The sequence below is a fragment of the Chiloscyllium plagiosum genome, unplaced genomic scaffold (genome assembly GCF_037043375.1).
Source record: "Chiloscyllium plagiosum isolate Xiang-an unplaced genomic scaffold, Cpla_swu_hap1 HiC_scaffold_3, whole genome shotgun sequence".
Classification (NCBI taxonomy): Eukaryota; Metazoa; Chordata; class Chondrichthyes; order Orectolobiformes; family Hemiscylliidae; genus Chiloscyllium; species Chiloscyllium plagiosum.
The window spans coordinates 133,855,874-133,871,667 of NW_028270141.1; the positions used below are offsets into that span (position 1 = coordinate 133,855,874).

General features: G+C 42.3%; 2 protein-coding genes across 9 annotated transcripts in view; one reads left to right on the forward strand and one right to left on the reverse strand.

Annotated features, from left to right (window-relative positions):
* The window catches only part of babam2 (BRISC and BRCA1 A complex member 2), a 213,064-nt gene that overhangs the window by 101,039 nt on the left and 96,231 nt on the right, over positions 1 to 15,794 (forward strand). For all 4 annotated transcript variants that reach the window (XM_043687222.2, XM_043687226.2, XM_043687224.2 and 1 more), the window contains exon 7: positions 12,117 to 12,226. In XM_043687222.2, the coding sequence (XP_043543157.1) occupies positions 12,117 to 12,226 (110 nt within the window). The remainder of the gene's footprint in view (positions 1 to 12,116; positions 12,227 to 15,794) is intronic.
* LOC148151350 (uncharacterized) overlaps positions 1 to 15,794 on the reverse strand; it is a 187,918-nt gene that overhangs the window by 79,793 nt on the left and 92,331 nt on the right. For 2 of the 5 annotated variants that reach the window (XR_015754522.1, XM_087983540.1), the window contains 2 exons: positions 15,470 to 15,540; positions 9,591 to 10,100 (listed from right to left, as the gene is read on the reverse strand). Coding sequence is in view for 2 of the 5 variants with exons in the window: in XM_087983540.1 (XP_087839666.1) it covers positions 15,502 to 15,540 (39 nt within the window). In the remaining 3 variants the exon portion in view is untranslated. Of the gene's footprint in view, positions 1 to 9,590; positions 10,101 to 15,225; positions 15,334 to 15,469; positions 15,541 to 15,794 lie in introns of those variants that run through there. The other 3 variants (XR_015754524.1, XM_087983541.1, XR_015754523.1) reach the window with 2 other exon arrangements.

Sequence of the window (15,794 nt, forward strand, 5' to 3'; positions counted from 1 at the left end):
GGTAGTAGATGAAAAAGCTTTTTGTTTCAACACAGTTTCCATTGGTGTAGCACATTTAACACAGTAAGGAGTCTTTTCTAGAAAGAAGAATGGACGTCAAGTAGTGAAAGAAGTGGCGCTCAAAGACAAGGTCAAAGGATAAAGGAAACTTGCATTTGCGTAATACTGTTCATGATTGCCTGATATCTCAAAGCACTTAACAGCCTATGAAGTATTTATTGAAGTGTGGTTACTGGTAATGTCAGAAATTTGCAGCCACAATGTGCACAGTAAACTCCTACAAACAACAATATGATGACCAGATAATCGGTTTGTTTTGACATTGGTTGAGGGGTAAATATTAACCAGGATATCAGGGAAAACTGCCCATATCTTCTACAATGTTGTTGACACTTAACTACCCTCTGAAATGGCCTTGCCGGCCATTCAGTTAAATCAAAGCAATAGGAGTCAAAAAGTTTGGAACTGGAAAGGCACAACCGTTAAATCAAAGCATTAGGAGTCGCACAGTATGGCACTGCAAAGGCACAGCAGGTCATGCAGCATCACAGGAGCAGGACTGACTACGTTTCGGGTACAAGCCCTTCATCAGTAATTCCATCACCAATCCTCACTTTCTCCACAAGATATAGGAGCAGATTTAGGCCATTTAGTCGATCAAGTTTGCTCCTCTGTTTTATCATTGCTAATGTTTCTCAACCTCATTCTCCTTTCTTCTCCCCATAACCCTTGATTCCCTTACTAATCAAGAACCTAACTATAATAATCTAAGGCAAGGAACAAACCTGGATGGACCACTCAGGATTGACATAGGTGCTGGAAATGACATAGTAAAATCAGTTGTGTCAAATCTACCAAAATTTGTGGGCTTGTGCCAAAATTACATGAGCTGTACCAAAGACTAGTCAAGTACCATTTTTTTGTAAGGTATAGATTGCAAGAGTATGACTGCCACCATCCCTAGGCATGACCTGTCCCATTGGCAGGACAGCCCCAGCAGAAGTGGCGACGCAGTGGTGTAGAGTGAAGAAAGGGTGGCTTTAGGATTCCTCAACATTGACTTCAACCCCCATGAGTTAACTCGGCATCAGGTCAAACGTGCAGAAAGAAACCTCTTGATGATTGCAACCTCCTGCCCATCGCTAACACTGGCTGATGAATCAGTATTTTCCCAAGTCATAGAGAATAGACCCTTCGACTCAACTCCTCCATGTTGACCAGATATCCGAACCTAATCTACTCCCATTTGCCAGCACTTGGCCCATATCTCTCTCAACCCTTTCTATTCATATACCCATCCAGATGCCTTTTAAATGCTGTAATTGTACCGGCCCACACTCTGTACAATAGTTTAGCGGTGGCATGGTGGCTCAGTGGTTAGCACTACTGCTTCACAGCACCAGGGATCTGGGTTCAATTCCTGCATCGAGCAACTGTGTGGAGCTTGCACATTCTCCCCGTGTCTGCATGAGTTTCCTCCGAGTGCTCCGGTTTCCTCCCACAGTCCAAAGATGTGCCGGTCAGGTGAATTAGCCATGCTAAATTGCCTGTAGTGTTAGGTACAGGGGTAAATGTAGGGGAATGGGTCTGGGTGGGTTGCTCTTCGGAGGGTCGGTGTGGACTTGTTGGGCCGAAGGGCCTGCTCCCACACTGTAGGGAATCTAATCTAAATTAATCCTCCACTTCCTCTGGCAGCTCATTCTGTCCACGCACCACCCTTTGCGTGAAAACCTTTGGTCTCTTTTATATCTTTCCCCTCTCACCCTAAACCTATGGCCTCTCGTTCTGGGCTCCCCCACCCCAGGGAAAAGACCTTGTCTATTTATCTTATCCAGGCCTCTCATGATTTTATAAACTTCTATAAGGTCATCCCTCAGCCTCTGACGCTCCAGGCAAAACAGCCCCAACCTTTTAAGCCTCTCCCTCTAGCTCAAAACCTCCAGCCCTGGCAACATCCTTGTAAATCTTTTCTAAACCCTTACATGTTTCACAACATTCATTCGATAGGAAAGAGACCAGAATTGCATGCGATATTCCAAAGGTAGGCTAACCAAAGTCCTGTCTAGCCGCAACATGACCTCCCAACTCCTGTACTCAATACTCTGACCAATAAAGGAAAGCATACCAAACGACTTCTTCACTATCCTACCTACCAGTGACTCGATTTTCAAGGAACTGTGAACCTGCAGTCTAAGGTCTCTTTGTTACGCACCACTCCTCAGGACCTTACCATGAAGTGTATAAGTCCTGCTTTGATTTGCTTTTCCAAAATGCAGCACCTTGCATTTATCTAAATTAAACTCCATCTGCCACTCCTCAGCCCATTGGCCCATCTGATCAAGATCCTGTTCTACTCTGAGGCAATCTCTTTCGCTGTCCACTACACCTCCAATTTTGGTGTCATCTGCAAACTTACTAATTGTACCTCCTATGTTCACATCCAAATCATTTATATATAAATGCCGAAAAGTAGTGGATCCATCTCCGATCCTTGTGGCAATCCACTGGTCACAGACCTCCAGTCTGAAAAGCAACTCTTCTCCACACCCTCTGTCTTCAACCTTCAAGCCAGTTCTGTATCCAAATGGCTAATTCTCCTTGTATTCCATGAGATCTAACCTTGCTAACCAGCCTCCCATGAGGAACCTTGTTGAATGCCTTACTGAAGTCCATATAGATCACATCTACTGCTCTGCCGTCATCAATCCTCTTTGTTACTTCTTCAAATGCCAATTGGAAAAAATACTGAGGGTAATGTAATAGAAAATACTTTATCGCCCATCACCAACAGGGGTGTTCTGAGGAAGGGTCAACTGGACCTGAAATGTTAACTCTGTTTTCTCACGACCGATGTTGCCAGACCTGCTGAGTTCTTCAAGCAATTTCTGTTTTTGTTTCTGATTTCTGCAGTTATTTTGGTTTTTCAGCAAAAGTGGCTTGGTGGCACCACGACTGAATCACCTGTCCGAGCTCTGAAAGATATAGCTGCCCAAGTGGGACCATAGCAGATGGTGAAGGAACCAAGAGGGAAAAAATCTACTTTGCCTTGTCATCAGCAATCTATCTTACACAGATGCCAATGACACACTTATTAGGAGGGACCACTGCTCAGTCATTGTGGAGTTAGGACTTCATTTTCACATCGAGGATACCCGTAATTATGTTGATGACACCAGCACCACACTAAATGAGGCAGACTTCACACAGATCTAGCAACTCAAACCTGGGCATAGTTATGGTGCATTAGACCATCAGCATCAGCAGCAGAATTTAGTAATCCAATGGCCGAATCCTCACTCAATCATAAACTTCAAGCTGGGAGCTCAACTCTGACAAAGAGTGGAGGAGGACATGCCAGAAGAAGCAGCTCCAGGCATACCTAACAATGAGTCATCAACCTGGTGAGGCTAAAACAGGATTAAATTTAATGCCAAACAGCAGAATAATATGCAATATACAGGGCTAGCAGATCAGATGAGGTTCTGGAGATTTGCCTCATCTAGTTGTGAATGGTCATGGACTATGAAATGATTTTGACTGGAGCTGGAGCATCCACAAGTATCCCCATCCTCAATTATGGTGGAGCCCTGGCTCGATCTCCCCAGCATCACAAATACCAATCTCCAGCCCTAGAACATTAGCCTGAATCTCTGGATTACTGATCCAGGGATAATTTAGTGTCACCTGCAAACTTTGAACGAATTGTAAACTGAGGAGCACAGTGTGGAACTCTAATAGGACATTAACATGTTGTTGGAGTGATTTGATTTGATTTGAGTAATTATTGTCACATGTACTGAAATATAGTGAAAAGTTCTTGTTTTGAATGCTATACAGGCAGATCATACCATACAAAGTGCATCAGGTAGCAGAACAGAGTGCAGAATACAGTGTTATAGCCACAGAGAAGGTGCAGAGGGAGAGAGATCAGCATTAACATTTGAGGGGTCCATTCAGACATCTCATAACAGTGGGAAAGAAGCTGTTCTTGAATCTATATGTGTATTCAAAGTGTTATATCTTCTGCTCAATGGAAGAGGGTGGAAGAGAATATAACCAGAGTTGGAGTGGTTTTGATTATGTTGGTTTCCTGAGGAGCGGAAAGTGTAGACTGAGTCAATGGATGGAAGGCTGGTTTCCCTGATTGACTGGGGTGTGTTCACAACTCTCTGTAGCTTCTTGAGGTCTTGGGCAGACCAATTGTAGTACCATGCTGTGATGCAATCAGATGGGATGCTTTCTGTAGTGCATCTATAAAAAATGGAAAGTGTCTTTGTGGACTTCCTCAGGAGGCTATTCCTTAGCCTCCTGAGGCAGCAGAGGCATTGTTATGCTTCCTTGACCCTCACATCAGCATGGATGGACCAGGACGGGATTGTTGGTAATCGTCACTTCCAGGAACTTGACACTTGACCATCTCCACCTAAGCACCATTCATGCAGACAGAAGCATGCCCTCCACTCTGCTTCCTGAAGTCAATGGCCAGCTCCTTGGTTTTGCCAGTGTTAATGGAGAGATTGGTGTCTTTATACCATGCCACTAAGCACTCAGTCTCTTTTCTATACTCTGTCACATCATTGTCTGACCTACAATGGTGGTGCTGTCAGCAAACTTCTAAATTGAGTTGGGGCCATGAGCGTATAAGGAGTGGTTATGTGGGTAACCTCAAGACGTAGTTCTCTGAGTTTAGAGTTGAGTTTGTTTGGAATTGTGGTATTGAAGGTGGAGCTGTCGTTGATAATTAGGAGCCTAACAGAGGTAGCACCAGGCAGATGACATATACTGTGGACCTGTTGCAAATGATCAACACAATCATGTTGCCTCAAGTGGTGTCCCATTACTAGCCTCTGGAAGCACTTCATAATTCTGAAGGTCAGAGCCATCAGGTGGTAGTCATTGAGGCATGCTGCATGATTTTTCTTTGGCACTGGGATGATGGTGATCTTCTTGAAGCTGGTGGGAACGTCAGATCATAGTAAGAAGAGGTTAAAGATGTCCACACCGAACCGCAACCCACCCATACCCCTACATTTACCCCTTACCTAATACTACGGGCAATTTAGCATGGCCAATTCACCTGACCCTACACATCTTTGGACTGTGGGAGGAAACCGGAGCACCCGGAGGAAACCCACGCAGACACGGGGAGAATGTGCAAACTCCACACAGTCAGTCGCCTGAGGTGGGAATTGAACCCGGATCTCTGGCGCTGCGAGGCAGCAATGCTAACCACTGTGCCACCGTGCCGTCCAAATTGTGGGCGGCACGGTGGCACAGTGGTTAGCACTGCTGCCTCGCAGCGCCAGAGACCCGGGTTCAATTCCCGCCTCAGGCGACTGACTGTGTGGAGTTTGCACATTCTCCCCGTGTCTGCGTGGGTTTCCTCCGGGTGCTCCGGTTTCCTCCCACAGTCACAAAGATGTGCAGGTTAGGTGAATTGGCCATGTTAAAATTGTCCGTAATGTTAGGTAAGGGGTAAATGTAGGGGTATGGGTGATTTGCGCTTCGGCGGGTCGGTGTGGACTTGTTGGGCCGAAGGGCCTGTTTCCACACTGTAAAGTAATCTAATCTAATCTAATCTAATGTCAGCCAATACTCCTGCCAGTTTGGATCTGAATGCATGAGTGGGGACTGCACCCAGACTGATCGCTTTCCATGGAATGTTCTGAAGTCCCCACCAGCTTCAAAACTATCACCATCATCCTATTTCTTCATACGTTCAATGACATTGCAAATGTTGAAACCTCCAGTACAGTCAGTTCCTCTATAATACGTGTTTCTTCTACGCGAATTGGCTTTAGCACGATTGAAGAATTTAGACTGCTACTTGTAGAATGTGAACTTTCCTTACCTGTACTGGCTATAACGTGATTTCGGTCCCTTTAATTTAAATGGCATGGCTATTGCGCGATTTTCTTATAACGCACGATCGCACAAGAACGGAACTATTGTGTTATATCAAAACCGACTGTATTAACGTCCTGTGAGTTACTATTGATCAATTGCTTATCTGGAATAAGTGCATGAGGAGCAAAATAATGTTGGGACTTTTGGTATAGACTGAACCATCTCCTGATTTCCTAGAGATTTACTTGCGCACACAAAGGCCTAAGTCAGGAATGTAGTAGAGTAATCTGCACTTACCAGTTTGTTTGGACGGGAGCATTTCAAGGGCAAGACTTCCTTTCATTGGAGCAAAGAAGTCTGACCCTTAGCTTGTTATGGTTTCCCACATTGCTGCAGGGTGGCCTTCTTTGAAACACATATTACACACAATATCTCCCCTTCACTACCACACCAAACAAAATCAGCCCATTACTGTAGATGTACAGTCTTGTTGACCTTCTATCTTAATGTGCATACTATACTCTTAGTATCCAAGTGCAGTTAAAGATTAAAGCAGAAGGTGCTGTAGACACAAAAGCCGCATCTGCGGAAAGCGAAATCTGCGGATAACATTTCAAATTGATAATGAGAGGATTGCGAAGTGGATGCTTCTGTTTGCTACTCTGTAGTATTTTCTTCATCGGTAAGGAAGGAAGGTAGATAGAAAGTACAGCTGACCATAATGTTGAATGCATCTGTTTGTGTCATATTTATTTTGGGAGTGGTGCATGGTGTTTATCCAGAGGTACAAGCTCAATCAGCTGATCCCGCGACTTAAACAAAATCTGAAACAAAAGATATTATCATCATTGAAACCATGAACTCTCAGATTGTTGTAAAATAGACATCTAATTCATGGATGTCTTTTTAAAGAATGATTCTGCAGTTTAGCCTATATAGGACTGCAGATCTATGGCAATGTTGTTCACCTTTAACTGCCCTTTGAAACATAGGAGGGGGAGTAGGCTGTCGTATCTGCATTATCATTTTATGCAGTCTTAACTGATTATCCACTTCAATGTCTTTTTTGCATACTATACTCATGTCCCTTCACATCAGCAAGAGTTAGAAATCTGTCAATCTCTAAACAGTAAAATGTAAACAAGGTACTGAAGATCTGAAACTAAGGTACTGTAGAAATTAAGCAGGTTTCGCAGCATCTCTGAGAAGCGAAATAGTGTTGACATTTTAAATGCAGCATGACACTCCTTTAGAACTCTAAAGCAATTCTGAGAAATAGTGTTGTGGAGAAAATATAGAGAACCACTTGGAGACAGAGTTCTTCAAGAAGTAGGTCTTTTATTTGCAAACAAAAAACCATGACACTGAGAAAGCAGATTCTTGAATGCCCCTGAACCTCAGGTCCGTGGATTTTATTTTTTTTATCGTGTCTCTGTTAGCTTATCAGCATGTCCAACTGTATTAATTAAAGTATCTCACTCTAGCTCCACAATAAACCAGTGATGTTAATTCCCATTATCTCTTTAGTTGTACATTCTACTTAATGTTATTCTAATGTCATGGTTAGATATTTATTGCTAACTCTGCTACAGTGATCTTCAATTCCAGACTAACCTGACATGATACATATATATCTATTCCATCTGTTACAATAGTCTCCTGTCTCAAGCTGACTCTACTACTAATTAGATATTTTAATGTCATGACCTGAATATTTATTGTCCCAATCCTGTCATATTAACACTTAACAGAGAAACTTGCTTTATTACTTGTGTTATCTCATCTCGCCATAGTGACCTTTCAACCTTAACCTTACTCTGCTATTTGGTGTAAGAATGTTCCACTATGGTTAACCCATCCTGCCTTCCACAGAACACAGATTGCTTTTCATTGGTCTTCATGCTTTAACCCTTCCCATGCTTTCATGTTCTTTATTTTCCATAATAGTCAGCCAACTCAAGAAGTTAACCCCTTTCTCTACAGTTTCTGCAAAACCTACTGAGTTTCTTCAGCATTTTCTGGTTTAATTTTAGCTTTAAACATACTGAGCATCCACAGACCCCTGGGGCAGAGACTTTGGAAAATTCATAACTCTGAGTAAATAAATTACTCCTAATGTCAGTCCTGAGTTCTCTTCCCCTTATTTTGAAGTTGTATCCCTTGGTTCTAAGCCTCCCTATGGCAATGCCCTTGCAAGCTATCAAAATTGAAGAAGGCATCTTCTCATGAGCAATAAGTTCCTAAATTCCTAGTGATGCCCACAATCCAGGAATGAACAAAAGAAAATGAAACCAAGCAGTTCATGTAACCTATTCATATCCCTTTGTAGACTCATTGCATCCTCTTCATGACTTGTGTTCCCACCTATATTTGTGTCAATTTACCAATTATGCATTTAATACCTTCATCCAAAACATTTATAAAAACTGTAAAATGTTGAGACCCCAGCACTGATCCCTGCAGCATATCTTCTGGCCTGTTAACCTATCTTATACTTAGGCATTTAGGACTGACATGAGGAGAAATTTATTTACTCCTCCAATTGTGAATATTACATATTTTCTACCCCAGGGGTTTCAGATGCTCTGTCAATGAAATTAGAATAGTGTAGGACAGATGGACTTCAGATTGGTTCGACAGATTGATGCAACATCGAGGGCTGAAGGGCCTGTACTGCGCTGTAATGTTCTATGTCACTGGGTATGTTTGATGTAGCAGTATATACTTTTTCTTCAAGTTTGATATTGTCTTTTATCTTTTTCATTAACCAAGGATGGTAATTGCTTCCCTTCATGATTTTTTTTTATTTGTTGAAGTGTATCAATTCTGTGCATTCTGAAATATCCCCTTAATGTCTGCATCTCTATTAACCTATCCCTTAATCAAATTTGCCAGTTCCCTTTAGCTAGCCTTGCTTTTAAGCCCTCATAATTGCACTTACTTAAGTTTGAGTAAGACACTTACTTGTCTTGGCCCTTCTCCTTCCGCCTTATTTTGCCTGATGTACATGTATTTGGAAAGGCAAGGACTGATTAGGGATAGTCAACATGACTTTGTGTGTGGGAAATCATGTCTCTCAAACTTGATTGAGGTTTTTGAAGAAGTAACAAAGAAGATTGGAGGGCAAAGCAGTAGATGTGATCATGTGGACTTCAGTAAGGTGTTCGACAAGGTTCCCCATGGAATACTGGTTAGCAAGGTTAGATCTCATGGAATACAGGGAAAACTAGCCATTTGGACACAGAACTGGCTCAAAGGTAGAAGACAGAGGGTGGTAGTGGAGGGTTGTTTTTCAGACTGGAGGCCTGTGACGAGTGGAGTGCCTCAACGATTAGTGCTGAGTCCACTACTTTTCATCATTTATATAAATGATTTGGATGTGAGCATAAGAGATATAGTTAGTAAGTTTGCAAATGACACCAAAATTGGAGAAGTAGTGGTTAGTGAAGGTTACCTCCTGATTACAACGGGATCTTGATCAGATGGGCCAATGAGCTGGGGAATGGCAGAAGGAGTTTAATTTAGAGGTGCTGCATTTTGAGAAAGCAAATCTTAGCAGGACTTGTGTACTTCATGGTAAGGTCCTAGAGAGTGTTGCTGAACAAAGAGACCTTGGAGTGCAGGTTCATAGCTCCTTGAAAGTAGAGTCGCACGTAGATAGGATAGTGAAGAAGGCGTTTGGATTGCTTTCCTTTATTGGTCAGAGTATTGAGAACAGGAGTTGGGAATTGAATTGAATTGAATTTATTGTCACATGTACCAAGGCACAGTGAAAAGCTTTGTCTTGCGAGCAATACAGGCAGATAACAGAGTTAAGTAGCATAAATAGTAAATATTAGATATAACCGCAGCAAAACAAAAACACAGGTACAGGCGAATGTTAAGAGTTTGAGAGTCTATTCAGTATTCTAACAACAGTAGGGTAGAAACTATTGCGAAACTGGCTGGTGCGTGTGTTCAGGCTCCTGTGCCATTTCTCCAATGGAAGAGATTGTAGAAAAACATTGCCAGAGTGAGATGGATCTTTGAGAATGCTGGCGGCCTTTCCTTAATAGCGGGCCTGGTAGATGGATTCTATAGATGGGAAGTTGGCATTTGTGATTGTCCGGGCCGAGTTCAGTGCTCTCTATAACCGACTCCAATCTTGAAGGTACAGTTGCCATACCAGGTAGTGATATATCTAGGTGCTCTTGATGGCGCACCTATAAAGGTTGGCAAGGGTATTCGCCGTCATGCCAAATTTCCTCAGCTGTCTGAGGAAGAAGAGATGTTATAGGGCATTGTAACCAGTGCGTCTAGTCCAAGAAAACTTGTTGTGGATGACCACTCCCAGGAGCTTGACACTCTCCACTCCTTCCACCTCTGTGCTGTTAATAGGTCATGTTACGGCTGTACAGGACATTGGTTAGGCCACTATTGGAATACTACATGCAGTTCTGATCTCCCTGCTACAAGAAAGATGTTGCAAAACTTGAAAGGAGTCAGAAAAGATTTACAAGGATGTTACCAATGTTTGGAGGATTTGAGCTTTAGGGAGAGGCTGAAAAGTCTGGGGCTGTTTTCCCAGGAGCGTCGGAGGCTGAAGGGTGACCTCAGAGAGATTTATAAAATCATGAAGGACATGGATAAGATAAATAGACAAGGTCTTTTCCCCAGGGTGGGAGAGTCCAGAACTAGAGGGCATAGGGTGAGGGGGAAAGATACAAAAGGGACCTAAGAGGCAACTTTTTCACGCAGAGGGTGGTGCCTGTGTGGAATGGAAAAGCGCAGCAGGTCAGGCAACATCTAGGGAACAGGAGAATCGACGTTTCGGGCATTAGCCCTTCTTCAGGATCTGATCCCTGAGCCACAAACTCTTATTGCAGACTTTTTTCCCCTGGATGGCATTGATAACCTGAAGGTCCCACATGCTGAGGCTGTGCCATCATCACCCGTCCTACTATTCTTAGTAGTTTTTAGTTAACTACTTAGGTTGGCAAGTTGCAAGTAACATTTGTGCCACTTAAGTGTCATGCACTGAGAATCTACAGTGAAAGTAAAACTAACCCTTGAAATTCAATTTTGTCGCAATCACTAAACCCCTATTAACATCCTGCAGGCTACCATTGATCAGAAACTCAACTGGACTTGCCACATAAATATAGTGGCTACAAGAACAGGACAGAGGCTAGGAATACTGCGGCGATTAATTTACCTAAAATGAAAATGCCACCCTGATTCCCCAAAGCCTGTCCACTATTTCCAAGACACATGCCACAAGTATGATTGTGATTGAATGCTTCCCATTTGCCTGGATGGGGTCAGTTCCAAGACATTTGGGAAAAAGTAGGCAGCTTGACTGGCACCATATCCAAATATGCCCTCTCTCCTCCACCACACTCCAGATGCTGAGTAGCAGCAATGTGTACTATCTACAAGATGCTCTGCAGAAAATCATCAAAAATCCTTTGACAGCACCTTCCAAACCCATGTCCACTTCCACGTGAAAGAGAAAAGGCAGCAGATATGTGGGAACACCACTCTCTGCAAGTTCCCCTCCAAGTCTGTCACCATTCTGACTTAGAAATATACCGAAGTTCCTTCACTGTCGCCAGGCCAAAATCCTGGAATTATCTCCCTAAGGACATTGTGGGTCTACCAAACAGCACATGGATAGCTTCAGGGAGACAGCTCACCACCACCTTCTCAAGATCAACTCAGGCCAGCCAGCAACGCCTATGTTCTACAGTTGAATTGGGGGAAAAAAAACTTCATCAATTATTTTATTTCTTAACTTTCCCCCTGCTGTTCCAATACTAATTTAAACCATACAATTTAAACCATAGTAATAGAATAGACCTAATCACTGAACACGTGCCAAACAGCTAGTTTCTCAGTTTCTTTCCCTGCAGTAGAAACAGAACCAATTTATACTATGTGGCATTTTTTTTTTACAAAAAGCAAAGGTGCATGTCCTTACCATCTCCACATTACTGCTTACTTACTCAATACCATGCAATCTGATCAAAGCCGCACTAGAATGAGCTCAGTTTAAACCTCAGTGCCATCCGAAACTAGGCATAGCTACAGTGCAATGCAGACATTATTTCTCCTCAAGGAAAAATTCTCATTACTCATTAACAGGCTGCATCTTTCAAAGCTTACTTGGGAGCACAGAGTTTACTTCCAGGCATGAGAGAGAGCAACAATTTGGGACGAAACAGTTCTTAAACCAGTTGGATTTTTAAAAAATCCTGTAATTACAATATTTGTTGTTTCCTCTCTCCCAGGACACAGTAATAGACCCAGGAGAAGATGTTGCTCTCCTTTCTGTCAGTTTTGAGGATACTGAAGCTACTCAGGTGTTTCCTAAACTGTACCTATCTCCAAGGATTGAACAGTAAGTACAGTACTTTACTATGATTCCTGTTGAAACATGAAAAGTCAGATTTGTTTTGCTATTCTTTGGAGGTAGAGGTTTATGTTGGATTCCAATTCATTGAACATAAGTGGTCCTTTAGAATCTTACCTGATAATTATTATTTTTAAATTTAATTTTAAGCCAAATTGTTCTTTGTTGTAAAATATATTCTTGCAAAAGAAGTCTTGAAGAGCACCAGAATTAAGTCTTAAGTTACCAGCTGACTCAAGTCACATGATGAGGCTTTGTGGATGTTTCGCAGAACATTGAACAGTACATCACAGTACAGGCCCTTCAGCCATCAATGTTGTGCTGGCTTTGATCTTACTCTCAGGTCAGACTAACCTACTTACCCTTCAGTGTATTATCTTCCATGTGCCTATGCAAGAGTCACTTATCTGACTCTACGACTACTGCCAGCAGTGCATTCTACACACCCAACACTCTGAGTAAAGAACCTGCCTCTGACATCTCCCCTAAACCTTCCTCTCAACATAACCTTAAAGTTATGTACCCTCATGAGAGACATTTCCGCTATGGGAAAAAGCCTCTTGCTATCCATTCTATCTATACCTCTCAACATCTTGTACAGCTCTATCAAATCGCCTATTTCAGAGCACTAAACTCCAGCTGGTTAGGGAAACCAGCCAACACAAGTCAACACAAATGCTTCGAGGAGAAAGTGAGGACTGCAGATGCTGGAGATCAGAGCTAAAAATGTGTTGCTGGAAAAGCGCAGCAGGTCAGGCAGCATCCAAGGAGCAGGAGAATCGACGTTTCGGGCATGAGCCCTTCTTCAGGAAGAACCATTCCTGAAGAAGGGCTCATGCCCGAAACGTCGATTCTCCTGCTCCTTGGATGCTGCCTGACCTGCTGCGCTTTTCCAGCAACACATTTTCAACACAAATGCTTACCTTGCTTGTCGGTATGTTCGCCAAGCTGGGAAGTTGATTTGCAGCCATTTCGTCTCCTGTCTAAGTGCCATCCTCAATGCTTTGGAGCCTCCTGTGAAGTGCTGCTGTACTGTGTCTTCTGGAATTTATTTGAATCTGTTCCTGTTGCTTCTGGTTGCACTTCCAGGAACTACATCACATAAACTGGCAAAAGAACTTCGACAAAAACTGAAACATCTTATCAGCAGAACCCAACATTAGACAATCATCACAAGAATTCCTAAACAACATCAAGAACATAAACATAGACAAGGATGAAGCAATGGTCTCATTCAGTGTAATAGCACTGTCCCTTTCAATTGACAAAACTTGAGCCAGAGAGACATTAGTCAACTACCTGGGTAAACAGAACAAACGACACGATGAGGAACCTATCAACAGGGGCTGCATACTCAAACTACTAAACCTGTGCTTGCTGACACACTTCACATTCAACAACCAAATATATGTAATAAGATCAATGAGACACCTATGGGATCACCCATCTCCAGGCATTCACAGCAGAAGCAGTGATACAAAGACTGGAACAAACAGCAAATCCAACCCAAGTCTAACAGAGAATATTAACTAACAATTATTTACAGCTCCATTCTCTTAAACCTATCTCCCCCTCTATAATACTCATCTGATAAAAATCCTGATTACGATTTACAAAACAAAAATTCACGTTTCAAAACCAGTCAGCTTTGCCAAGTGACCTTTGTAGGTTTTCCTCTATAGACTTTTTCTCCAGATTGGTTTCGATATTATTTTCTGTGCAAACACCTTCTCCCGACAAGTACCTCTCAGAGAGCTCTTACTAGCAACCAACATCTGTTGGTCTTTTGATAGTTCTGTTTGCCGCTCTAGCTAACTGTTCAAAATGCCCAATATTTATACCCCAAAACATTGGATCATTTCATTGGTTTTAATATTATCAAAATACTAAATTCAAACTTGATTGGAGTTTAGTATCTTGAGGCATAATTTAAACTGATTAGCTGAATTTGAAATATGTTTTTCTCTCATAGCAACCCAGCTACTGCGAGTTGTTCAACCAAATGTTTCATCGGTACCTTGTTCTCAGAGCACTTCATGCTGTGTCAGGTAGTTCTGCTAGCTTTTCAACTCTCTCAAAGGTATAGTACACCTCTACACCTTCATAACACTTCACATTCAACAACCAAATATATGAACAGATCAATGGGATATCTCTGAACTCACCCATCTCCGGGCTCATAGCAGAAGCGGTGATGCAAAGACTGGAACAAACAGTAAATCCAAACCAAACTGGATCAGATATGTGGACTACATTTTTTTAACTTATTAAGAGAACCAAAATTGAGAACACACACTGGATTATCGACACCATCCTCCAAGGGATCCAATTTATGAGAGAGGAGGAAACCAACAATCAGCTCCCATTCCTGAATGTCATGTTAGAAAGAACACAAAATGGTCAATGTACCACAAGTGTACAAGAAAGCCCCATACATGGACCAGATCCTGAACTACAACAGTAACCACCCAAACACACACAAATGAAGCTGCATTCGGGCCCTGTTCAAAAAGGCTACAACACATTGCATCACTCCCAACCTGCAAAGAGAAGACAATTCTATAAAGTTTTCACCAAGAACAAGTATCCTTGCAACTTCATTCGCAGATGCCTAACAGACAAACCATGTGATAAGGAGATATCACGACCTGACATACTATCCTCTCTAACTTAAATAAAAATATTAATAATCACACAACACGAGATTATAGTCCAACGGGTTTATTTGGAAGCACTAGCTTTTTGAATGCTGCTCCTTCATCAGGTAGCTGCGGAGCAGGATTATAAGACAGAATTTATCGCAAAAGATTACAGTGTCATGCAACTGAAATGATATATTGAATAAACCTAGGCTTTGGGGTCATGCAACAATCATAGGACAAGCTCAACAGAGGACAGAAGAATGTCTGGAAGCATGGCACTCATCCACGGACTCCATCAACAAACATATGGACCAAGACCCAATATACTGGCTGCTAGAACAAACAACTTTAACCAGCAACTGGAAGCAGCAGGAATGGAACCAAATAAATTCCAGAAGACACAGCACAGCAGCGTTTCACAGGAGGCTCGAAAGCACTGAAGATGTACCTAGGCTGGGAACAAAACATTTGCAAGTCAACTTGGCAAACATACCCACAACTATGGCAACTGGCATTCAAGCTACAAGTCTTTACGCAAACCTTAAACAAATGGTTGCCTTGCAAAATATCTTAAAGAAGCTTCACTTACCAGCAACGGCTTTGATAGTTACATAAATAATATCAGAAAATGTTGGAGGAACTCATCAGGTCTGGCTGCATCTGTGGAGAAAGAAACAAGGCTAACATTTTGAGTCTGATATCGCTCTTCAGAGCCAAAAGGGTCCAGAAAATGGTGATTTTTATGTTGGCAGTCGGGGAGAAAGAACGAGAAGGACAGATGGTGAAGATGCCCTGAGCAAAAGACAAAGAAGTACTAATGGTGGTAAGAAAATGGGTCCACTTTCTCGTTTTCATACATATCATGTGCACCCATTTTTACATGTCTATCCTTTTTTTACCACCATTAGATCTCT